The 26,877-nt window shown below is 46.3% G+C and overlaps 1 protein-coding gene across 6 annotated transcripts in view; it reads left to right on the plus strand.

The window, feature by feature from the left end:
- The window catches only part of DENND2A (DENN domain containing 2A), a 79,750-nt gene that overhangs the window by 14,773 nt on the left and 38,100 nt on the right, over positions 1-26,877 (plus strand). For 5 of the 6 annotated variants that reach the window (XR_012156063.1, XM_073322491.2, XM_073322462.2 and 2 more), the window contains 5 exons: positions 18,036-18,134; positions 20,009-21,229; positions 22,720-22,847; positions 24,287-24,421; positions 26,318-26,439. Coding sequence is in view for 5 of the 6 variants with exons in the window: in XM_073322491.2 (XP_073178592.1) it covers positions 18,049-18,134; positions 20,009-21,229; positions 22,720-22,847; positions 24,287-24,421; positions 26,318-26,439 (1,692 nt within the window). In the remaining variant the exon portion in view is untranslated. The remainder of the gene's footprint in view (positions 1-18,035; positions 18,135-20,008; positions 21,230-22,719; positions 22,848-24,286; positions 24,422-26,317; positions 26,440-26,877) is intronic. The other variant, XM_073322483.1, reaches the window with a different exon arrangement.

Raw genomic sequence — 26,877 nt, forward strand, 5'->3', positions numbered from 1 at the left:
TCTTTCATGTAAGGACTTCTAGAATTAAGTTCGCATTATATTTTCCCTCTTTCTTTCCCCGCTTGTGGACAATCCTTTCTATGGAAGATGATTTTGGTATGATTTATAATGAATTAATTTAATCTGGAATAAAACAGAATGTTGTACTGTGTGACTTTTCTTAAACAACTCCCTCAAAGAGCCAACAAAAATTGGTGATCTATTAGAAGTGGAGGACATTGGCTTGAATATGGAGTGGCCAATAGAGGCCAGGGTCAGTTCCTCAGCTGATGTAAAATGCCATAGCTCTGTTTGACTGCAGTTGAGTTACAACTATCTAAACAAGTTGATAATCTGGTTCCCAAGATGGTTTGCCATTTGAAAGACATTTCATGACTCATGTGAAATGAACTGGAGACAACCTGTGATTCTATTTCAAACATATTTCCATTGCTACGCTGACTTATATTCCCACACAAAGTACTCTGTAAACACAATTTTATGAGTATCTTAATAATACATTTTACATGGAAACTTCTTAATCCTACCGTAAAGTACAATATTATGAGAAACATCAATGAATATATTGTCAGAGTAAAGGTTGATTTCTTATTTATACTTCTATGCAAGTGTATAGCTCTTGGATGAAATGTTGGTGAAAGAAGTGATTTCTCAAGTTTGTGAAGTGGGTTTGCCTGAAGTTTTTCTATGTTTTTAACGTTCCTTTTAATTAGGAATTGACTTAGCTCCATGTTAACACAATTTGTGATGGTGGAAATTCTCTCCTCCTTTTTGTTTGGGATTGTAAATGTTAATGCAATTAATGTTAATATAAATGTTAAAGGAAGCTGACGACAGATTTTCATTAAGTAAATACTGTCACATGTGAATGTTTATTACTTATGGAGGAGCTGGCAGGAGGAATGCATATTTAAATGCTAAACATATTTCTTACCAGCCAAGAAGTAGATCAAGTGTAAAATTACAAAAGCACTTTTGGGGACTCCTCTCGTGAAAAGAAGATGACAGGGGAATTTCCTCTTAGGTCTAGTCTACTAATAGTTCCTGTATAGACAATATCCTCAAAATCATCTTTATTTGCCACCACAGATAACTTAAACAACACAGTGCCGAAATAGAGTTTAACCATAGTTCCTTCCTGTTAAAGTGCATCGTTATGATGAGAAATGGATCTCCAAATTAGATGGACTATTACGTAATCTTGTGAATGCTGTTGAGAGTGTGTGCTCTTGTGGAAACCACTGTCTAGGCCGACAGACCTGGGACTGAACTGGGGACCTCAGAGCATGACTGCTACAGTTTGAGCTAAACCGCTGCACCTGGGGGTTATGAAAGGCTCCCATCCTCTGTGGATTGGTTATAGAGGGGGACCTGACATACACTGGAGAGGGGAAGGATTGTAAAGGTAATCTGTCTCCCATCCTAGGCAGATTGTGTTTATCTCTCAGAGAGACCTGCGTGGGCTGTCTGGTTAACATGTTGGTAACACTTGTGGTACTTGTGATGTCAACAAGACATTATTAAATTGAACTGAGTGCAGTGTGTGTGGCAGGGGTATGCTCTGCCCCTGCCTCTTTTCAGCCAAGCAAACTCTTTGGAGACCTTCTTCAGGCAAAGACCCAGTGATTGATTTACAGAGTTCATTCCCACCACCTATACAGATTGTGGCAGCAGCTTGAACAGTATGCTGGGGCTCTAAGGCTCCTGAGCCCTGCAGGGGAGACATCCCGTGTCCTTGGCTCTACCAGCCTACAGCTCTTCCGTTTTCTCTCTCCCCACTTGGCACTTCCTTCCTGTGCCTTTGCACCTTCTGAGTCACTGAGGTAATTAGGCTGGGGAGAGTTAAAAGCTATCTTCAATCTACCAATTTAGCAGAGTTCCCATATTCAGGTATACGGCACCACTGATTGAAGTCACAATGATCAGAGTGCTGGATCAACTGCTGTTGTCAAGCACTCTGTCACCCCGTGCTCCTTTCTCTGGGAATTCCTGTCAGCATGAGGGAACAACTGCTTGAATGTGGATGCCTGATTGGGCAAGAGGGACATTAAAAACTAAGGGTGCAATGCTAGCTCCATTGAAATCAAGGGAGAAGTGAGGCAGTGGTGATTTAGAGGATGATGCCAGGAGCAATCAGTGGATCTGGGAGCTTTGGAGTCCCTACAAGGGACTTGACTTCAGAAGAGTTCTGCTTTGACATTTTGTCCTGGACCCTGTAAATCCTGACTACAATGTTGGTGAAATGCATTCTATGTTAGCTTCACTGTAGCAAATGCCTTCCCCATGCACAGTAAAATATCTTTGGGCCTGATTCAGAGCATATGGGGTGAAGGATGACCTCATGGGTAGGACATTGGAATACAAGATTGGATGTCTTTATAAAAAATGTACTGTAGCTCATCCACAAGATATGGGCTTTATGCAGGAATTACCGGGTGAAATTCTCTGGCTTGTGTTATGCAAGGGGTCAGACTAGAAGATGGTCATAATGGTCCCTTCTGACTTTAAAATCTATTAATCTATAAATTGTGAGCAAAATGTGTTTGTCAAATGGCTTGGCATAAATAACAGTAAACGCAAAAATGAAAGTTAATACTTTACTGTGTACATCTGAAATTCAGCACATCTCCCTGACTGGAGAAGTGATCAATATCTACATACCTGGTAAGTCTCAAGTTTCAAAGTTTTCAGAAATGAGGGACTCAACGAAACATTCCAACAGAAAAGCAAAAAGATTTCCAAATGAGTCATTTAAAATGTTTCTGGCTTTTAATTTATTTCACGGAATCACTTAAAAACCTTCACAGAAATTAAATCTGGATCCTCTTACTAAATGATGTGCATTTGGAACGGAAATATTTTTCTTTGCTAATAAATCAATGGAATAAGTCTCCACTTTAACACTATTTTGCAATGCAGCCTTAATGATGGAATCATGACCAATGGCTCCATAACAGTTTGTAGTGCATTTGTGAGATTTGACAAGCAATTTGGAGTCAGCTGGGATATAAATGTCAAGAATACCATTATTTTGTATCTTTTCTTCAATTTGCTCTCATCTTGGCTGCCTCTCGTCTGCTTGCATGCCAGTTAATGTGAGAAATTAAGAAAACAAATAAACAAACCCTCTTGAACATAGAAACTTTTTCCATTTAAATACACACACACAAACCCAGGCCTCTCCTCGTAAAAGTCTTTCAAGAAGGGGAGGATGTGTGTGTCAGGTAATTCTGTATCACTCCAAACCTTGATGATCTTGTGACAGGGCATCGGACTGCACAGAGACACACATTGGAATGTGCATTCAGATTGCAAAGGAATCCGAATCAGCCTGACTAATTTGATGCTTGTTTTACTTAGGGTAAAATTTCAGAAGCAATTAACCTAATTAACCTAAGTCCTATTTTCAAAGGTGACTTAGGCACTTTGAAGCATTGATTGTCAACAAGACTTAGGCTTCTAAGAATCTGATTTTTAAAGGTATTTAGGCACCGAAAGATGTAGATAGGTGCTTAGTGGAATGTTCAAATGTGCCAAAGTGTCTACAGCCCATTGAAATCATTGGGAAATCAATGGGACCTAAGTACTTTTGAAAACCCCATTAGGCACTTTAAAAATCTGGCTCTAAATCACGTTTGAAAATAGGACTTAAGCTAATAAGTCATTTAGTCACTTCTGAAAATTTTACCCTTGAGGTTTTTTATTTTATTTTATTTTTGCCTCCAAAGGTCTTTTCGCAGGGCAAAAGAACATGAGACATGGTCCTCTTGCTGTATGTCCACCATCCACTTACTAAACACCATGAGAAGCTCAGCTCTTTCATTATTTTGTCCCTATAAATTGCTGTGTGGTTCTCAAGCTATAAAAAAGTCAGTGAAAAATGTAAACACAAGCAACACAAATGCTACATCTCCTACACATGCAAGTGCACGCTTCACTGCAGGCGGAGAAAAGAGATTAAAGGCACTTTGTCTAAACTGTTTTTTGTTCAAATTGCCAAAGATCAGTGAAGGGCTCTACTGAGAGGAATTTCGAGGCATCTGAACAGTTGGATGTCAGATCCCAGAATCTTTTATTGTTTTGTTTTTAGCAGTGGTAGCATTTGCAGCTGCAGGTGGTAGAATTTGTATTTCCACAGGCCACCGTCTTCCTGACACTAGCTCTGTATTTCAAGGTCTCTGCTGAAATCCTCCAATAGAAACGTATACTTCCTTTGGAATTACTGCTCTCTCTCTCTCTCTCTCTCTGTATGTGTACATGCATGAGAGAGAGAGAGAGAGAATTGAAAGGGGGAAGCAGGAGAGGAAAGACTCTTTTTCCCAAGTGTTCTACTTAGACTCTTTTCTTTCTTTCTTTCTTTTATTGGCCATCAGTGCAATGACCCACTTAACCACATCATCTCAGCTTGCTCCCTCCCCCACACTTCCTTTACCCTTGCAGTGCACAGGCTCTCATATTTCCTCCCTCGTGTAGGGCGGATGGCGGCTCTCTGAGCTACATTCCTTCTATTACAAAAGAAAGGGAAAAATTTCTCTTCATGCAGGCAGACAGTCGACTGTTTCCTGGCAGCTCCAGTACAATATCCTTTTCTATTGTCTTGACAAACCTACAAACACAGCAGCTTTCCCCCTTTAAAAATAAATAAATTCAAGTCCTTTCTGCAGAGCAATCTGTTTGGGCTTCTTCCAAACAAGGATGATGTGTGACCCTGTGGCTGATATCCTGGTTGGTTATCTCCTGGCGCTGGTCTCCTTTTAAGAAAGTTGAATTAAGGGGGTGCAGCACATATTGTTCCCTGCTCTGGGAAGCAGCATCTTTCTTAATTCTGCTACGTGGATGTGTGAGAGCTGACACTATGGGGACTGAACCAGAGATCTCTGGAGCTAAACTAATAGGCTGTTATGGCTTGAGCTAAAGAGAGAAGCTTCTGTAGTTGGTTGCTGTCATAGCTCCAGCCTCCTATCCTCTGTGAATTGGCACAGAGGGGTACCTGTAACACAGTCTCATTACTGGGCTACAGATGGAGCCCAGATCCCAGGGTGATGAGCACCTCATGAGGGTGTTTATTAAATTTTGCTGGGAAGGAGAATGATTCAATGCTCAGTGCACTGCAAGGTAAAGGCGGCAACAGGAGAAATTAGATGAGGTTAGGGTTGTCTTCACTTTTCCCACCACTTACTCCCTGGTGATAATTTGTTTTTATCGCTTTGGAGAGGAGTTGGCATCCTCCACATTTTTGTTTCTTTATTTCACTTCTTTATTGAAGACAATCTGCCCTTCTAACCAGGGAGTTCTTTGTGGGGGGTCATTCGTCAACAAACTTGACCTGCCCGGAAGGGGTCACTCAAAGTCCCATCTGGACTGGAAACAGGGCTCAAGTCACACCACAGTGCTCCGGAACGCTGTGGTGCTGTTACTTACGAGTGATGGTTCCAGAAGCACATTCTAGCTGTTCTTCGTCTTAGGACTCACACATTGCCTGGAATAATATGGTGTTACCTAACCCATGTCCAGAACAGAGTCAAATATGGTTCATGGTTTGATCACCATCTTACAAACTGAGTTTACTCATCCTTATTGAAAAACTAGGCCCTCTACCTCACCCAGGATGACCTGACTTTCTCTTACGGCTGCACCCCTCATAAATTATGCAGACCATCCCAAAACGTCATTGTCCTGATTTTCAAGGGTATGGATGAGCATTCCTAACTCCAGCTGCAGCCAGTGGGAGCTGCTAGTGCTCAACGCTTCTGAAAACCAAGCGCCATGGCAATAAAACCTCTGTCCCATCCCATGCTCTCAGCCCCTAACCCTGCCACCTATTAGACTGAAAAAAAAAACATTTCTGGACCTGTGAAACCATTTTATTGGTCTTATCTCATATTTCCAGCTGAAAGGTCAGGCTCCCTCAGTAACATGAGGTCGACTCTCCAGGCCTTTTAGGAAGAGAGAAATACATGTTAGTAATCTGCAATTTAGCTAAGGCCCCATTTCAGCAATGCACATAAGCACTTAAGATCCAGTGAAGTCAATTGTCTTAAGTATGTGACTAAAGCTAAGGATGTTCTTAAGGGCTTTGCTGAAATCAGGCCTAAAGTAGCTTTGCCATATATAGTAATGTTGTGATTTGGAGCTCTGATATTTTGGGAGTCACCTGTGTGTTGCCTAATCTATAGCTTATGTATTAATTATAGTGATTACTTAAGAATTCCCAGATATTACTTTGAGGGTTGACAGGTTCTTGTCCGAAGATCAGGCCCAGTATTATTAAAATAACGATATAGTTGGGAACCCTGATGTGCACAGCTGCAACACTCACGCTATAGGAACTCTTCTATATTTACAAAGTCACAAACCCTCTAACTCAGTAGGGTAGATAGAGAGACTACAGAATGTACATTTGAACATCCATATGCTCATACCATCCCTTGCAGGACAACCTGAAATTTACCCATTGTCTTCCTCATCACCATCATCTTCCTCCTCATCGCCAGTGGCCATCATTCTGGCACCTCCCAAGAGCTACATGTCTCTCTCCCACTGCCAACAGGCTGGGATGTAACTTTTATAATACATTATGCTGACACCATGTCTAATGCATATTCAGTAGGGGTTTCTCCCCTCTTCCTTATTTGTATTTCCTCATTCTACTAATGTTGAGGTGTCCTTCTTGTATAGATTAGTATATTAAGGATTTCAACTAAATATCATATACGTCCATTTGTTGCCCTAGCACTTATGGTTGGATGTTCTTTCCAAAAGCTGGTATTAACTTATGGTTTTATGGTTGGCTGATGTCATTATGCACAAAATTCCCTGTTACGCTCTATTTCCAGTTCCTCAAAACTCAAGGGTTACTGTTGAGCTGTTTATCTATGCCAACGTTCATAGGCCTCAAGTCTCATGCTAACTTCTGAAGCCAATGCCTTACAGGATACAGGCCTGTAGGTTACTGCTGAATATAATAAAGGCAGAATATAATGAAGGCAAGGCAGTGAATATAATAAAGGCAAGCTAGCCCTATGGGCTACAGCGCTAGAGCTGAACAGTAGCCTTATGCCAATGTAAAAAGACCTTGCAAGTTCTCTAATGATACTCAAGTTGCTAGCCCAGATGCTTCACAAGGTATCAGACCTTAAAACAGTCACTGTTCCAGAGCTGAATATGGCCCATTCTACACGTTAAGGGAGTATAACTACGGGGGAAAATTCTGCATTTTGAGGGAGAATTAAGAAAACCTTTTTAGTGGCAGGTTGTTTTCTGTACTGTCAAATATTTGGGTTCCTTTTAAACATAACCATAATGGTTTCTAATGGTTGGTATTTTTTTCAATAACTACCATGTTTTTGGATATTTGTTTATTTTTTCTGTTATTCTGAAATTACTGGCATGAAATTCTGGCCCGACTGAAGTCAATGGCAAAACTCCCGTCTACTTCAATAAAGTGTGGATTTCACCCAGATATTTCCTCTAAACTTTAACTCAGTCTTAAAGTTAACAAGATTTTCAAATTTAGGTGTTTAAAGTTGGGTGCCTACATTCATTTATAGATACCGATGTGGCCTGCTTTTCATAGGCGCTGATCAGTCAAAGTCAATTTTGTAAAGTGTGTGTGTGTGTATGTACACAATTAATAAATACACACAGACACTGTCTGTGTCTTGCCTAATGATCTGAGCACAGGCCTTGTAGTCAGACACCCCTGAGTTCTATTCCTGATTCTCTGTGTGCTCTAAGTCACATAACCTGTCTGCAACTCAGTTTCTCCATCCATAAAATGGATAATGGTACTTATCCTACCACGCGTGGATTTTGTCAGGTTTATACATCACTTTGAATAGGAAAAGTGCTCTGTGTTGTTACTGTTGGTTCATTAGGTATGATCATGTGGCATCCTGCTGTGAAATGCAGTGTGAAGCTGGAAATGGAGTGCTTCCATGTGACACTTCAGGGACATCCATTGCATAAATTCACTGACTTTTTATGTGTATGACTTGGAGTTAGAAATCTACAATTAAGATCCTGCTGAAATGTAATGACGGGAGTTCTGCTCCGAGTTTCTTGAATCGACTTGGTCAGCAGAAGCCAGGAGCGCTATGCAGCTGGCACATTCAGCTCTTGGAAGGAGATGAATGCTTTCCATTGCTATCAAGTAAATGCACTGAGACAATGCTTAGAAAAGCACTGTGGGTTTCTACAGCTTGCAGGTATGAGGGTCACCACAGCATCGGGACTGTTATTCTGAATGGGTGAGGGAAGGAAATGAAGGTGACTCAGAGAAGCCCCTTCAATGTAGTTCTGAGGGTCAGCTATTGCTGACTATGGGCCTGATAAAAGCCCATTGTGGTCAATGGAACTCTTACCCTGTACTTCAATAAGCTTTGAATCAGGCCATAAATATCCTGTGATCAAGTGTCAGGGACCTCATATCATCCCATCCTTTATAAAACCCATTTCTGTCTCCTAACTGGTCCCTTGGTCCTTTGTGACCAAGATTATTAACCATGCTTTGCACCATAGAAGGGCACCATTGGGTCCCTAGAGTCAGCATTTCCTACCCACTGAGCGCTCCTGCTCCATAAGGGGAGTTTGCCACTTGGTTCTTCCTCCCATCTCCTTCGCGCCAGGCTCTGCCACCTTTAGAGCACTGGGAGAGTATATCCGTGCCCTGGAGACTTCCTCTCTGTTTCTCTGTGATTTGACGCAATCTAGGTCAAACTGCTGTTTGAGATCCCAGAGGAAATTAATTCTCTGACCTGTACGTGCACATGCATAACAAGAAGACTCATTTGAGCATTGAGAACCTGCATGCAGGCCACGCAGTGGACTTTGTGTGTGCGATTTCTTTTTCCCCTAAAGGGAAATAGCCTTTAAATAGAGTACAGGGTGGGGTGGAAGGGGTTTGAATTCAAGTTCCCAACTTTCAGCTCAGCCCTATTCGTGATCTTCCTGTTAGTATTTTGTCTTCCTGGCATCCTTCCTCTTCTTTATATATTGTTTGCTGGGTGTTGCCTTCTGTATGTTATATTTGCACTGTAGAACACTTTGAAGCTTGAAAGCACTATATAAATGCTATGTATTGTTGTTGAGTCTTATGGACCTGAATAAGAAATTGATGTGGTTTAGATGTCTTCAAATGTAAATGACTGGGCAGGGGGGAGAGGGAACCTTTTTGTGGGCATCTTAGAAGAGAAACTGGGGATTGTCCCTCCTATAATCTTTAGGTCTTTATCCTCCTTGGGCAACAGTTTCTGCAAACTGGCAGGTGAAGAGCTCTGGCATCATTCTGGTGATATGAGATTATTATTATTGTTATTTGTATTATTGTAGCATGTAGGAACCCAGTCATGGACCATGACCCCATTGTGCTAGGTGCTGTACAAACACAGAACACAAATGACAATCCCTGTCCCCAAAGTCTTGTAATCTGAGATATTGCCTTATCCCCTACCATGCTGGTGGCTGGCACTCCATTCCAGGTTACAAATGGCTAAGGTTCATTGTACAGTGAACATCTCTAAAACCACAAGGTCGTATGTGGGATTTGCTTTGTTTATAGCACCATAAACAGTGTAGCAAAGAGGAAGCCCTGAAAGGCTTATTGTGGTTGTTTGATCATGTTTGTGAATAGAAGCTCCGTGATGTCATTAGATACAGTGACTAAACTGTTTAATGTTTGGTTCTCCCATGGCTTACCTAATTAGAATTGTCCTACAGCTTTCAGGAATGTGTTTAGAAATCTGCAGAAGGTGAGTACCTACTCTGATAGCAGAGTGGGCAGATTAACACCAGGTCTGCTTCCACCTTCTCCACAATAAGTTTTGCTCATTTTCCTCTGAAAGATTTCTCTATCCTTTAGGGATAAAGGTAGACAACGGTGGTGGTGTTTCGGGATGTGAAGACATACCCACTAGGAATTGGGCTAAAACCACATTAACTATTTCATCTAGGCAGCCGAACAGATGGTGGTGACTTCTAGCCATGTGACCTGGATTGGAATAGAATCAATGCCCAAAAGCAATCCTCCTACCAATCCCAATACCCTTGTCTTGCAAAAGGGAACCTTGCCATGATTGAGTAGTGTGGGATGGCAAGGGAGTGAGAACGTTTATTAGTCAGTCTTTTACTCCAGCCCTTAGCTTATCATCACCACAAATGAACCCCCAATACAGACACACATCTCTCAGTGGTTCATTGTCAGTATGCTTGCTGCTGGCTCACAAGGAGGTGGGGTTGTGGAAAAGCCTATGCTGTCTAAGATGATTGTTACTTGTTTCCATATACTACGGGGCTAAATTTTCAAAAGCTAACAGTGGAATTGGCGTACCTTTTTTGGGAGCCCTTTCCAGGACTGCTTTGAGGGCCCTGACTTTTCAGGAGGTGGGTGCTCAGCACTTTGTGAAAATTACCCCCCTGTTAAGATATCTCAAGTTGGGCACGCAAAATCACTAGTCCGTTTTGAAATGCTAAACCCTGGTTTCCCTAAAGCATCCAGCATCAGTAAAGAGAAGCATATGCTTTATCTTACTACTGTGTTTTGAGTGGGAGGTTGGGGAGAAAGGAAAGAAAGGAAAACTTAAATTAGAAGAAAACCAAACAGCGACTGCTGGTGACAGATGATTACAGCTCATTTCCAGGCCGTTTCCTGCATGCCAATGATAGATCAGTAAACAAACGCCTTGTTGCAAACACAAAGCAGGCAGGAACTCTGTTTGGAAGAGAGAGGTCCGGGCAGGTCTCACTCTGCCTGGCAGCAGGAAGTCACTGTCACATGACCCTGGGAATCGTAAGGCCATGTGCATGTGGGAGATATGTGGAGCGCCTTCTGTCCTGAGACTTTGCATCCTTCCCACAGTCCAGTCAACAGGTTTGAGAGCTTCTTCCCCTTCTTCTTTCCTCCCCTCCCGCTTCTGGTGGCATTCTTTTCCCTGATGTGTTATGAAATGGTATCAGATGGCTGCTTTGTTCCCCCAAACAATGGCAAAGATTTCTGAGTGCATTGTCAAACTGGCACTTGACATCTTGCCTCCCTTCTTGTCAATCTATGGACCATGATGGCCTGGTGTCCCTGTTCACAGAGTAGTGGAGTGCGCCCGAGCTCAGGCCTCTGTGGTCCCACACGTGACAGAGTCTTCTTTGGGTTTTGTTTTATAAAGAAAGTAATCATAATGCCCAGGGTGTGGCGCGGGCCAAAAGCAGCCCCTGTCCCCTCCCCCGGACCTCTCACCCAGGGCAGGTGGAGGACCCAGGCTCCCTACAGTGGCCCGCGCAGCTCTCCCTGACCTGGCTTCAGTGGGGGGGGGCCTCGAAGCCGCAGCCTGGCCATGATAAGAGCCGCAGGGGACCTTCCACCTGCCCGCAGTGTGGGGGTCCCACCGAGAGCAGCCCCAGGCTGTGTCCCTGCCCCATAGCTCCTACCCCCAAGGCAGGTGGAGGGTAGGGTTGCCAGATGTCCAGTTTTCGACTGGAATGCCTGGTTGAAAAGGGACCTTGGTGGCTCCCTTTAAAAGTCTGTTTGGCGCAGCGGGGCTAAGGCAGGCTCCCTGGCTGCCGTGGCTCCACGTGGCTCCCAGAAGCAGCAGCATACACCCCCTCCGGCTCCTTTGCGTACGGGAAGGCAGGGGGCTCCACATGCTGCCCCCGCCCCAAGTGCTGGTTCCACAGCTCCCATTAGCCGGGAACTGTAGCTAATGGGAGCTGCAGGGGTGGCACCTGCACATGGGGCAGTGCACAGAGCCGCCTGGCCATGCCTCTGCCTAGGAGTGGAGGGTGGACATGCTGCTGCTTCTGGGAGCTGCTTGAAATAAGCGCCACCCAGAGCCTTCACCCCTGACCCCCTCCTGCACCCCAACCCCCTGCCCCAGCCCTGATCTCCCTCCTGCCCTCTGAACCCTTGATCCCAGCCCGAAGCACCCTCCTGCATCCCAAACCCCTCATCCCCAACCGCACCCTAGAGCCTTCACCCCCCAGACAGAGCCCTCACCCATCCCGCACCCCACCCCCGTGCCCCAGCCCCGTCCTACCCCCCAAATCCCTCATTTCCTGTCCCACACCAGATCCTGCACCGCCAGCCGGAGCCCTGCCCCCCACACACACCCCAACCCCCTGCCCCAGCCCAGAGCCCCCTCCCTCATTTCTGGCCCCATCCCAGAACCTGCACCCCCATCCCAGAGCCTGTACCTGCTCCCACACCCCAACCCCCTGCCTCAGCCTGGAGTCCCCTCCCATACTCTAAACCCCTCGGCTCCACTCCCCAGCCCGGAGCACCCTCCTACACCTCCTCATTCCCAGCCCCACCCCAGAGTCTGCACCCCCTGCCAGAGCCCTCATCCCCCTCCCGCACCCGAACTGCCTGCCCCAGCCCAGAGCCCCCTCCTGCCCTCCGAACCCCTCAGCCCCAGCCCAGAGCCCCCTCCTGCCCTCCGAACCCCTCAGCCCCAGCCTGGAGCCCCATCCTGTACCCCAAATCCCTCATCCCTGGCCCCACCCTGGAGCCTACACCCCCAGACAGAGGCCTCTCCCCTCCCCTACCCCAACCCCTGAGCCAGCCCGGTGAAAATGAGAGAGTAAGTGAGGATGGGGAGAGCAAGCGACAGAGGGAGGCGGGATGGAGTGAATGGGGGTGGGGCTTCTGAGGATGGGTGGGGAAGGGGCCAGGCAAGGGTGTTCGGTTTTGTGTGGGTAGAAAGTTGGCAACCCTAGTGGAGGGGCCATGCCACAGCTGCCCACGCAGCTCTTACCATGGCCAGGCTGCAACTCTGATGTCCCCCCCACCCCCCGGCTGAAGGCGGGTGGGGAGGAGCCGCATGGGCAGCTGTGGTGAGCCAGCGTTCAGTCGTGGACCCTCCACCGGCCTTGGGCCATGTGGGGAGCCTGGGGTTGGGGACACAGGCCTGGGGCTTCCCAGAGCCCCCTGCACCGCAGGCAGGTGGAGGGTCCACACGTGTGTCTCCCACAACTGTCTGGGCTCCCTGGCTGGGCTCCATGCTGGCCTGGCCGGGTGAAAGAGGAGGGGAAGGGTCCGCCCTGGTGAAATGTGGGAGGGCCATGGGCTCCTGCCCCGCCCTGTTCCAGCACCACTGCCTGGGTGCCTACCTCTGCCTACCCTCTGCCTCCCCCCCCGTTATTTTCCACTCCCTGCTACAGGCCCGTGTGGCCAGGGAGCGATGTGCTGCTCTAGCCACAGGTTCAAGTCCCAAATATGCATGGGGCATTATACTCTCAGCTCTATCTCTGTGGCTAGAAGTGAACCCTCCTGCCTAGAGCAGCCCCGCTCACATGGTCACAGACTAGTGTCCCTCAGCTCCTAAGCAGGAGCAGTGCAGAAAGCAGCTACGAACAGGAGTCTCTCCTGGCTTTAGTGGGAGGCTGAACAGGTCTGCACCCTCCTCCTTCCCACCGCCAGTGATGATCCATTTCTTCTTCAGCCTCTCCTCCCACCTCCCACGGTGGCTAGTTTAGCAGTGTGCTTGGATCAGACGTATGACCCATGTTGACCACTACCACCCATGTTGACCGCTACTGCCCATCTGCCCACATCTGAATGCTAGCTGATGGACACAGCGGCAAAGCAAGGACAGAAACATGCATGGAATTAAGTGGCAGGCTGCAACTTTTATTAAACTTGAATGTAGGGGAGAGCCACAACCTGCCCATCACCACTACTCACCTATATCAGGCATTTAACTGGTTCCAGTGCGGAGATTACAGGGCTCCTTACCATATAACCCGTAACTGGCGCCAGGGTTACAGAGCTCTTTACCATATAATCCATAATGCGGGGTGTTTCTCCTCAGCCTACCCCCCAGGACTCTGTTCTCTGTGAGTCCTAGCACTCGCCTCCCCCCGAGGGGGACAGAGGGTGCAGGAGGGTGGGGACCTCAGCCCACGAGGGCCACAAGGTCTGACCGTGGCCCACAAAGACCACAAGGTTTCATCCTATCATATGAGCCCAAGGCCAATCACCAAAATCCCAGGTCTTTCACCTCTGGGAACCATTCATTTTATTCTTTTAACCTCACTGGAAACCAGCTGCATGTTGTAACAAGTAAGCAGCACCATCCCAGTACCTCCGTTAGGTACTAAACACCTTGTAGATGCTGCAAGGAAGGCAAAAAACTCCCTGGTCCTCTGCCAATTGGCCCATGGGAGAAAAAATTCCTTCCTGACCCGTACACAGGCTAGACCCACAGCATCTGTCAGGCCGGATTCCCCTTCCTAGTTTAGGTGGGCAGGGTGGGCTGCGGGAATGGAGCCAAAAGAGGCTCCGGATGGTGATTGAATGAAGTGGTTATATATACCCCAGCCTGTATTATTATTCATAATGTGGTAGCTCCTAAGAGCGCCAGTCATAGACTAGGACTCCATTGTGCTAGGTGCTGTACAAACACAGCACAAAGAGATGGTCCCTGCCCCAGTGAACTTACTATCTAAGTGCAGAATAATCTCTGTTACAGCTTTGCAGAAATCTACTCACCCACTTGCCTGAGTGAGTCATTCTGTGGACAGAAGAATGAATGAGCTTTAGTTTTTCGTTATCCTTAAACATATCCCCTAATGAGTGGGTGAATAGATTTTGCTCCTTGGGCTGGTCAATTTTCCTGAAAATTTTGCAAGATTGCTCTGTCATTAGAAATGAATTGGGTGTTGTTCCAGCTACTAATGAGGAAGAGAAGCCCTGGGGCTTATTGCCTTGGAAAGAGATGACACGGTTTGTAATGAGTAACCCTGAACCTGGACTCATTGAGATGATCCAGAGTTCACTCTGTCTTACAGAATTTTGCCTGGGTGGGGTGAGAGCAGGGAAAGAAAACTCAGAAAAGAACAAGACTGAATTATTTCTATTTCTCTCTCTCTCTTTTCTTTAAAAGTATGTAGACCATGGAAATGAGAAATACTTTGTATATGTTCATTCTCTTGCAAAAGTCCTAGGAACTACTAACTTTACTGATGCGATTGGTCTTGCTGCCAAACTCCAGCCGTGGCAGGGGAGCATCTGATAGACCAGCCAAGTGGATAGACTCCAGAGGCTTTCAGGGTTTCAAAGTATTGTGTAAGAGACAATGAACTCCTTCCTGTCATTGAAATGCTTTTCACTGGCTACAGATAATGCCCTCCTGAGAAGTCCTGACACTGCCTTGTGGGGTGGTTGGGCTCTTAAAGAGCCAGAGTTGGTTTTCAGGACAAGAGAAAAAGGAGAACATCTGTTGCACTGACTGTGTTGCAAGGGTGCGACAAGAGGATAGATTGACACCCCTACCCCACAAAGAATAGAAATCACCATGCAAAGAATAGTGGGCAGTGACCAAAACAACTTCTGCCATTTAAAGACCTTAGGCCAGGGATGCATTTCACCCTGACACCCTTGATTTCAGTGCATATAGCTCAGGGATGAATTTCCCCCCTTAAATTCCCAAGGGAGATCAGTAACACTCTATAATGACCCACTAGAGTGAGAATACACCAGGTGTGCAGGAACCTGAGCACAAAGTGACCATGGGGCCTACAGTAGTTTAATCAATAAACCTGGGTCTCAGTTGGGTACCAGTCCAAGAAAGCTGCCGATTCAGTGGCTTCATAAACCATGGGGCTGTTAATTCTCTGGATCAGACAGATTATTTTTAAAGCCCTTTTTAACTGTCTCCTGAGAGAAGACAGATACCCAAGTGTTAGAACAATAATGTTTAGCTTTTATGTAGTGTTTTGCCTGTTCAAATCACTGTACAGCCATTGACTAGTTATTATTACTAATCATGTTTATTATGGCAGTGTCTATGGGACCAGTTGAGACAGAAGTCCCACTGTGCTCAGCACTGTACAAACACAGAGTAATAGACAGCCCAGGCCCCAAAGACTACCTAATTCTCACAGCACTCTTGGGAGGTAGGTGGATTAAAATGATCATCACCATTTTACAGAAGGGGAAATGGAGGCAGAGAGATGAAGTGACTTGCTGCTATTATCCTACTAGATTTTCAGGGGCAGGTTGTGTGTGTGTGCTTGGAGAGAGGAGGGCCAGGGGAAGTTTGTCATGTTGGAACAGACAGTGTTACCTGTCACAGTTCAGGGCAACGGCACCTGTGTTCCCCCTCAGGAGTCCAGCCAAGGCACCCACTCTCAGGCCTCCAGCTCCCCAGCAGTTGCCTTTTTGGATGGAGACCTGTATCTCTGCCCTGTCTGACTGGGGTATTTGCAGGCTGAACAGTTCCCTGCCATCACTGTGGTATTCCCAGCTCAGACAAGCTGCCCTAGCATACCTGCTTGCTTTCTCTTTGGAGACAGTTAACAGCGTGACTGCCCATAGTTATAGATACCACACAGCTCTTCTTATGAGAGCCTGTATTATTATTATGGTAAAAGCACTGTCGAGAAAATGTGTTTAAAACAATAGACAAACCTACCCGCGTGTCAATAAACGTACCAGACATTATCCTAACAAGGGCTCTGACAGGAGCAGTCCTTCTATATGCTACCCGAGGAGTTTCCTTTGTAGTCACAAGTTCATTACAGCTTCAGCTCGGTACAGTAACTCCTCACTTAAAGTCGTCCTGGTTAACGTTGTTTCATTGTTACCTGGCTGATCAATTAGAGAACATGCTCGTTTAAAGTGGCGCAATGCTCCCTCATAACGTCGTTTGGCAGCCGCCTGCTTTGTCCACTACTTGCAGGAAGAGCAGCCCGTTGCAGCAAGCTGGTGGGGGCTTGGAACCAGGGTGGACCAGCAGCCCCCCCATCAGCTCCCCGTTCCCCTAAGTTCCCTGTGCGGCAGCCGTCCAGCAGGCTATCAGTTGCCGGCAGTTCAGTTGTCCCTCCCCCCACTGCGATGTGCAGCTCCTGCCCTCTGCCTTGGAGCTGCTCCTGGGAGTCTCCTGTGCGGGGGGAGGGAAGAAGGGAGCTAATGTCAGGGCGTCCCCCTCCCCCCTGGTCCTGCACCCCGCTTACCCCATTTCCGTAGAGCGGTTGCGGGGAGGGGGGAGACACACGACAGGGCTCAGGACAGAGGGAGCTTCCTGGAAGCAGCTGCCATCTCAGCTTGCTGATCTACTTAAAAAGGCAATGTTCTTAGAGTGGGGTCAGAGTACTTAAAGGAGCAGTGCACATCTCTGTCTCTCAGACACACGGTGTGTGTCTCTGACTCTGTCTGCCGTGCTGTCTCCCCTCCCTCCATTCGTGCTGCCTTGTAGAGTGTGAGGCTACATTAACAATGAGTTAACCCTTGAGGGCTCAGCCGATTGCTAGTTCGTCATTTAGCAGTAAGGCAGTCCCTGGGAAATATCCCACCCTCTGACTTCACCACCTCAACCAAGCTTCACAATCCTCATCGCTGTGTACCAGTATTAAATTGTTTGTTTAAAACTTATATTGTGTGTGTGTGTATATATATATATATAATATAGTCTTTTGTCTAGTGCAAAAGTTTCCCTGGAACCTAACCCACCCATTTACATTAATTCTTATGGGGAAATTGGATTTGCTTAACATCATTTGGCTTAAAGTCGCATTTTTCAGGAACACAGCTATAAAGTTAAGTGAGGAGTTACTGTACAAGTACCCAGTTTTATGGGGTCTCAGTAGGCCCCGTCCTTCCAACCCCACCATAAAGATTGGGGCCCTCCATGCACCAGAGTCCTGACTGTCTGCTGGACGAGGAAGAAGGCTCCGAGTCATTTTAAAACTAGACTGTTTATCCAAAGCCCCTTGCGTTGACTGTTGGTCACGGGAGAATCCCATTTGAACTAGTATATGCACATCTCTGCGTGGGGGGGAGGGGCACTTCAAAGGGCTGATAACAGAGGCAGTACGTTAGCATCCCCCTTTTCCTAGAGACGGTTCATACAGTGCCCCATAACACATACACAATTGCATTTTAATACAATGGAACCCGCAAAGTACTAACCCTGATTCAATCAGATTTAGCTTAATTCAGTAAAGTTTATCTTCATTCCATAAGCTTTGGTCAGGATCCTACAGGCTATTGTCAATCTGTCACAATACAGTACCTCTGATCATTGAAGTGTTGCTTTGACTTCCCCCAGGTGACCTGTCGCCATGCCAGGTGCTGACACAATGACAGCTAGCAAGGCAGCCGACGTGAGCAGCAAGTCTGAAAACGGTGTCTGCAACTCCATTGAGAGGTGAAAAGTCCTAAATTCTTGTTTTTCTTTTTCCCAAGGGCGGGGAGTGGAGAGGGAGTCATTACTTTCCATTGGTGCTCTCTCTCATAGCCTAAAACATGCCTCTAGCGTCAATATGCCTCAGCCGGTGTCTCTAGGCCATCAGGTTGTACGTTTAAATCCTACATCCTGATGGAAGTCTAATAACATGTGATGATACCACAGTGCACTAGTAGACATGGGGTGGGGGTCCACCCCATTAGAGGCGTCATCCTTTGTCCAAAAGGCTACACGAAAGTCTCTGCTCCCACTGAAATAGGCAGACGTTACAGGAGCATGAGACTTGGGGACAATGCTATCCTGGTTAGTATCTCCCTTCCCTTCGGTAACCGCAGATGCCAATGTCCGAGTCTGGGTGTTAGCTCTGGCTGGGCGCATAGTGGCTGCCAGGTTTGCTTACATGCTCACTGCACTACCAGCACTTCACCCCATTTACATGAATCCAGGAATTTATAGAATTAAACTAAACTGGGGTAAGTGCGTCTATGTTGGTTTAATAGGAGGGGGTCGCACTTCTGTAGCGAAATAGTTTTAAAATTGATCTACTTACACTAGTGCCATCTTTCTAGCATAGACAAGCCCTTATTGTTTTGCAAAGAGCTTTGGGTTTGAAAAGATTATGTTATAAATGTAAATGTCTTCCCAGCTGGGGCTTCATGGATGTTGATAAAAGCACTTTGAGATCCTTGGGTGACAGGTGCTGGGTGAAGTACATGTTTGTTTGATGCAGCCAGGTGTCATGTAATTAATTGGTTTTTATCCCTTGCCATGACAAGTTTCATTTAGGTGGTGTGCTCTGTGGGGCAGGAACTCTCTGTGTGTTGTGTGTCTGTACAATGGGAGCCTAATCCCTTTGTCGGTCCCCTAGATGTTACAGCTGTGCAACGGATGAATAATAATAATAAACATGAAAGTGCAATGTTATTTTGTTAATGGACGCTCTGGAAAAACTTGGAAGGTGAAATTATTGGAGGAGAGGATCACTATGGGTGAGGTTCTTTCTTCTGTTTCATAGATCTCCAGGCAAGAAGGGGCTGCTGTGATCATCTAGCCTGACTGCCTGTGTAGCACAAGCCATAGAATTTCATCCAGTGGCTCCTTCATCTAGCTCAATACCTTCTGGTTGAACTAGCTCTTATATTTTAGCACAACATCCAGCCTTGATTTAAAGACTCCAAATGACGTATTTACCACGTCCCTTGAAAATCATTTGCATTGGTTAATTTCCCTCCTTTTATTTCTAGTTTGAATTTTGGTAACTTCAGCTGCCAGCAACTGGAACTTGTTATGCCTTGTCTTGATGATTAAGCCAAATAATCTATTTAGAAAGGAGTTACTGGGTAGACTTTAGAGGAATACCTACTGTGTCCTAAGTCTACACGTCTGTTTGATAATCATGCGCTACCTACTAAATCTTAAGTAAACCAGAGTCCATTTTGACTTTTATTTTGATGCACCTGTCTTATGCACTAAGTAAAAAACCATACTATTCTATTTTAAATGCATACAAAAATACAAATTGACCTGTTCTCAGTATGAACACTCCTAATTTTCAAAAACTATAATCCCACCCACTCTCACCCCATTCCACTCCCTCAGAGAAAGCCTGGAATAATAGACAGGTCTTGCATCAAATTGGACTCTGTCATAGCAAGAGAGAGACGGAGTGCATTCCAGAATCCAGGATCCTCTCCTGAGAATGCTCTTCAGCAGCCCCCATCTTTGAGCATCCCTGCTAACCTCACTCGCTTCAATAGAGCATATGGAGCTGGTGTACTGATGACCAAATGATCAGGAAAAGTGAATTTTTCTTCTCTTTTGTCTTTGCTTTATAGGGTCAAGCTTGCAAGTAAAAATAATACAAACACTGTGAAGGAATTACAAAGACTTTGGTTTGGGTCTTCAAGTGAAAATTATTCTGAAGGTGCAAGTTTCACTCTGAGTCTAGGACCTAAAGCTGAACACGTTTTTTCTGTGGTGACAAGCCCATTGAAATCACTGGAGAACTTGATGCTGGATCCAAGGCTAGACTGCTTTCAGCAGAACATGCTGAGTCCCAAAATGATTATCAGTGACCCATCTGTGGATCTTAATGTCAAGGAGAGCAGCAAAATTATAAGGAGGCAGATAGGGGGCACTCAGAATTTACAGTCAGCTGGGAAAGTCAGTTTGAGGAATAAGCCCTTCAGTATCAAGGACAAGATTTCTGAATGGGAAGGGAAAAAGGAAACGCCTTCTCCTCTGGTCAGTCAGAAGGAGGAAGAGCAAGGAGTTAAAGAGGAGCGCAAGATGCCATGTGCGGTGGAGAAGATGAGTGGGGAAGTTTTGGGGCCTAGGAAAGTGGACACCAAGAGGCTTATAACCTGGGAGTTGGAATGCAAAGGGACAGGCAAAGAGAATGAAAGGAGAGTGGGCACTTCAAAGGGCATGGGGCAGGGAACAGAGAGGAAAGTGGAAATGCAGGAGAAGGAAGAGGAGGTTGATTCCAGTGTTGGAAAATGCAAGGAGGTGAAAGGTGGTAAGTGGGAGGTCCAGAAAGAGAACCTTTCAGTACTGACTCAGGTCAAGAAACTGGAGCAGGCCTTGAAGGAAGGATCAGCAGAATTGCAGCCACAGATGCCAGGTACTTATTATTCCCCACACTGTCTGCAGGAGAAGGCAGATGAGGGACAAACCTTCCCAGAGGACCAGGAAGGTGTATGTGGCTCTGAACTCAATAAGAGGCTCCTCAGCTTAGACTCAGAAATCTGTGAGCCCATTTTTGGGACTCTGGAAGAGGTAAAAGCATCTCAAGTGAAATGCAAGGATCACAGCATAGAGAATGTGTACACAGAACCAGGGATACCGGAGAAGAAACCCTTCATCAACCCACTTCCAAAGCCCAGGCGGACTTTCAAACACGAGGGAGAAGAGGGATGGATTCCAGCAGCTAGAAATAAGAGAAACTTGCCCCCTCTGCCATCTATACCTCCTCCCCCTCTCCCTTCTTCTCCTCCCCCATCAGCTGTTAGCAGAAGACTATGGAATGGGAAACATAAGAATAATGCTGACCACAGGTATTCTCACTTTACTATTCTAATGCTGGTACAGGAGTTATTGATTAATTTGCTGGTGGTGTACAGTTCTGCTTCTAAAAAGGGCTTCCACAAAAGTGGCATCATCGGGGTCTATGTTTATTGGGTCTCAACCTTGTAAGTAAAAGGATGTCTTTCTGACTATCTGCTCCCTAAATTCACGCTGGGCTCTGAAAGTGCAGCAGTGTTCTTTCCGTCTCAGCAATGTCAGTGATCACGAGCCTGCAGGATATATTCTGCTCTGTTACACCTGTGCAAACACTGAAGGCCAATAGGTGTCCACAGGTGTAATGACTTTGACATGGAGATCCTATGATAGTAACAGTGAGTGAGAATGAATAATTCCAGCTTGACTCTCCAATCCCAGGACGAGTTAATGATGTTGCCAGTTTAAAGACAAAACAAAACAACCTTTTTTGCTTGCAGAATGAGCACAGCTGATCAGAAACCCCTGAGAGATGGTAAGGGAGGGGACCTTGCAATGCCATTTTTACCCTGTCACTTTTCAGAGTAGAGCTGCCCTTTCTGCTCAAGTCTGTTCCTTGTTTACTCAGGTTTTGCTGGAGGTGGCTCCTCACCCCATCCCCTTTTGTAAATCCAAATATTTGAGTGGGGGTGTGAGGGGGAACCTGACTTATAAATGTACTGTCCTTTTTGAGCCTATCCTCTGCAGTGGAGCTACCCTAAAAATAAAAATTCCTGACTTCATGTGGACTGGGAGAGACTTTACACCTCTCTGGGCTCGGCTGACTAGGATGCTCCACTGCTTTCCCTTCTCATTCAAGGTAGCGTATTGCTCTCCTGCACCACTCATAGGAGGCCTGATTTCTGACAACTCTTACCCATGTTGAGTAGTGATCAGTGGGACAGCTTGTGGAGGAAGACACGACTTAGGGTATATCTAGACCGCAGTCGGAGGCGTGACTGCAGCACAGGTAGCCATGTCCACACTAACTTACCTGCGCTAGTGTGGCTGGGGCGACACAGGCTTAGGGCGAGCTAGCAGGGCGAGTCGGTACCCGGGGTCCGCGGCGGGCTTGGACAGTCCACCCTGAAGACTGTGCTGCTCCAGCTACACTGCTATTTTTAGCTGTGCTAACGCAGGTATGTCTACCTGTGATGCAGGCAGGCCTCAGATTGCCCTGTAAACATGCCCTCGGCATTGCAGATCTTTTACATCTTCAGCGTGTGTTAGAATCATTATACAGTAAATGAACCATTGCAACCCTGACATTTGCTGACCAGCCCCAGTCTGGTAAAAACTGATTGTCATGTCGACATTGCTTTATACATTGTACAGGATGGATCTGTGAGGCACTGGCTCCCCTGTAGCTCATGTTGCTGACTGAGTGACTTGCTGGAGGCTAGTGAACGATATTGAATTATTGGACTTGTACAGTCTGTTTATCTCTATCACTCTCCATCCGATTTCTCCCCCTCCTCTTCCTCCCCCCCCTCCCCGAATGGCACAGGAAGTCCTATGAGTTTGAAGACTTGCTGCAGTCGTCGTCCGAGAATGGCCGGGTGGATTGGTACGCTCAGACCAAGCTGGCCCTCACACGCACTTTATCTGAGGAAAACGTCTATGAAGATATTCTGGGTAGGCGCTTCAAGAGGGGGATGGGGAGGGGTTGGACAACTAAAAAGACTTGGGGACCATCGATGAAAACGTGTCACAGTCCAAGGGCTCACCTAGAAGAGTGTATTTATTAGGCAAGAGCATACAGAGGTGTATCACACACAAAATATCAGCCAGCAGGAAGAAAAATATTGTGTGAACGGGTGGCCATGAAATTAAAAAATTGGGTCCCACAATCCCTGGGTTCATGTTTGTGGCACCGTGATTTATTCCACCCTTCAGTGTTAGTGCAGGTGCCTGGGGATGGCTGAGATTCCATCAGCTCCATTCCCAGGAATCGGAGTAGCGGCCGTGTTAGTCTGTATTCGCAAAAAGAACAGACGTTCTCGTGGCACCTTAGAGACTAACAAATTTATCTGAGCATAAAGCTTTCCTGAGCTACAGCTCACTTCATCGGATGCATTCTACTGAATGCATCCGATGAAGTGAGCTGTAGCTCACGAAATCTTATGCTCAGATAAATTTGTTAGTCTCTAAGGTGCCACGAGTACTCCTTTTCTTTATTCCCAGGAATGTTAACTTATTATCCTACGCTTACATACACAGTGTTTTCCAGAACATAGAGCAGAACACATCCCGTGTGCTGAAGAGCTTTGAGTCTAGCTGTCGCAGAGCTAGAGTTAAATGAACCTCTTGGCAGAGTTTAGCTGGAGAGGAAGGAAATCAGTGCTGTTGTATCCTACAGAGGTGGGTCACGTTGTTTGGGGTGGGAGAGAGAGCCACAGAAACCAGCAGGGCATTGCCATTTTGATCCTAGCAAACTCTCATGGTGTTCGGTTAGAGAGGTCTCGCAAAGGTTACACATCCCCTGGGGGTTTGCTACAGATGTCCTGATTTTATAGGGACAGTGCCAATTTTGGGGTCTTTTTCTTATATAGGCTCCTATTACCCCCCACCCCCTGTCCCGATTGATTTTTCACCTTTGCTGTCTGGTCACCCTAGTTACAGACAAGGTGGAGATGCCCTGTCCTTCCCCCAATCAGAAGAGATTGGCATTAGTTGTAAATTTTAAAGCTGCCTGCCTCTTTTGCAAGAGTTAGGGGGCCCTTATGTGCCCTCTTTCCCCTTTGGGGCCAAAGGACAGGGGATGCCCTAACAGCTGCTGGTCAAAGCCACTATGTAAGTATGACCCTTCCAGCTGGAATAACAGGGATCACATTCCAGGGTTAAAGCACTGGCAAATCCCTCCATTCCTAAACAGCCACGCCTCTCTCCCCAAGGTGGCAAAGAACTCCCATGCCATGCTGAAATTCCTATTCTCTCTACCTTTTGATTGAAAAGGATAGCGGGAAGGATAATAGTTGGCAAGTGGGACACACTTGGGTTTTTGTTTGCTTTCTGTGTGCTTAGGCTCTGCCGGGCTTTGTCTGGAGTTAATGATCTTTAATTGACCCCTGCAGTCCTGGTGTGGTTGCCATGGAATCTGGAGGAGGAGAGGGCTGACGGGGATGGCTCCAGGAAAGCTACAATTTTGTATTTCATAAAAGCACAGACTGGGAGACGTTATAAAGGATACACAGCTCTAGCTGTGCATGGTGAGCGGGGTGTTTGGAATGATTCAGTCTGTCATTCTGCCACAGGGTGCTAGTGATGACCCTCGGATGATAATATGTACGAAACAGAGCACACACAGACACACACACACACACACTGGAGCTGTCAGGATTAGAACTTCCCCTTTTCTATATGTCTCCCAGCGTGGATAAACAGACCCCTGCTAGTGCACTAATAATAGCAATGTGAGTGGTGGCATAGGCTAGCTGCATGAGCACAAGCCCTCTGGGCCTTCTAGGTCTGAGCTCAGGTGACTAGCTCTTGCCACAATGTCCACACTGCTATTTTTAGCATGCTAGCTCGAGCAGAGCTAATGCGTGTCTGTCTAGCCAGGCTGGGAGGCATACTTAGATTGTCTCCCACCATGGCTCTCCTGTCTTGCTCAGCATTGTTTATGCAAAGCACTGGAATTCAGTGTAGGACGGACAAGAGGCCGGGTTTGCATGTAGTAGTGGGGGAAACCTGGCTGCCTCCCAGACCAATTCAGAGCAGACATAGTGCCAAAGTTTCTGCAAACAGCGCTGGCAGCAGGAGGAGAGCTGCAGTGTCCCCTTGTCCTAAGTGCTAATTCTCACTGCTCCTGTCTCTCCAGTGTGTTAAATACTGATCCGATAATTACAATTGGAATAATTCACATCCTTGAAAAACCTACACCTAAACTAAGTTCTCTAGTTCCGGGGCAGTGTGTGGTTCTAGAACATTTGCATGCAGCTTTCTTTGGCAGACAAGAGTACTTTTACCTCCCTCACCTTGGTGAGTCCAGACAGTGGGTCACTCATAGACTCATGGAGTGTCATAGGAGAAGAGGTTGAAAAGGTCTTGTGGTGTTGTGTCCTTGTCTGATGACTTCAGCTGCGTTCCCCCCTCCCCATTGACCTCTGGCAGGGCAGGCTGTTGCGCAGCCAAACAGGAAATACAAACCATGTACAAAAAAAGAAAAGGAGGACTCGTGGCACCTTAGAGACTAACCCATTTATCTGAGCATGAGCTTTGGTGAGCTACAGCTCGCTTCCTCGGCCGCATGAACCATATACAGGATCCAAAGCTAAGCCGCAGAGCCTGCCCCAGCATTACTGACCTCCTATTTTCATTCTCAGCTGGGTGTGTACGAGAATGCGAGAAAGAAGGTTGCTTTGCACTCATGGCTCTCCGTTGTGGTGCCATGACGGGATGCATAAGGAAAGGGAAGGCTCATAATAAATTGCCTGCCCATTCAGACACTTGGGCCTACATTTTCCATCACTGATTTTAAGTACCCAGACTGAGACACCGAAGGCCTGTTCTCTCAGAGGCGCTGAGTATCTTCAGCTTGCTTTCAAGTTACCTGGAGTTGTGGGTGCTCAGCATTTCTGAAAAATCAGGCACTAGCTGTCTCAAGGTGGGCACCTACAAATCAAGGCACCCCAAATTAGCAGCATGAGGCTTATGCACCACTTAAACCCACTTAAACAATATTTGGAAGGCTTACGTGGGACTTAGATGGAGCACAGACCTTTAATTCAGAGAGAACCGGGAATCAGAAGAATGAAGACAAAGGATATTAAGGGCCATGGTGTATGAAAACCTTATGACTTCTCCATTGACAGGGAAATGGACTGGAGGACTTAATGGGTCTGTTCCATCTCTAACTTCTGTGACATAATTCTATGGCTGGACACATCCTCATCAGGATTTGGATGCAATCCAGTAAGCAGCTGGACTCCCAGAGCTGGAGAGAGGGAAAGGATGGCAAGAACTTTTGAGAACAGTTTTTTTTTTTTAACCTCCAGATGTGGGGGGTGGGAGAAAGAAAGCCACAGGATCCCAGCAGAGATTTTGTGGGACTCCTCCAGGATTTTCTGCATTTCTTACCTATAACGTGTGGCTCTTTGCTGCAGATCCACCATCGAAGGAAAACCCCTATGAAGACATTGAGTTGAACAGCCGCTGCCTGGGGAAGAAATGTGTCCTGACTTTCCCAGCATCCCCCACCTCCTCTGTACCTGGCACACCCACGAAGGTATCCTAGTTCAACCAGCATGACTTGTGTCCAGTTCCCAAAAGGCTTTGGGTGAAATCCTCCTCTCATTGAGGCCAGTGAAGTTTTACTATTGATTTTAATGGGGCCAGGATTTCACCTTTTAGGTTTTAGCTACTATTGAGGGGAGGTGCAATAGCGAGAATAGAGAGCCACGGGCACAAGAATTCCCATGTTCACCCTTTGGTACAGTTTCTTGTTTTCATTTTTCTCATATTGGGGTTAACTCCTAAACAGTATATCAGGAGCATGCATCTGGAACTCGCTCAATAATCCGTCATAAGATGTAAGGGTTTGTAATTGTCAGGGCTACATTAAGATTTTATGCGAGAAGGGTGTGATACTAGACATCATGTTTTGTTTTGGACAAAATCCTGTTTTGATCCATTTTCTCTGTAAATATGTGTTCCCAGTGAAGCC

Source organism: Lepidochelys kempii, chromosome 1, assembly GCF_965140285.1.
Source record: "Lepidochelys kempii isolate rLepKem1 chromosome 1, rLepKem1.hap1, whole genome shotgun sequence".
Classification (NCBI taxonomy): Eukaryota; Metazoa; Chordata; order Testudines; family Cheloniidae; genus Lepidochelys; species Lepidochelys kempii.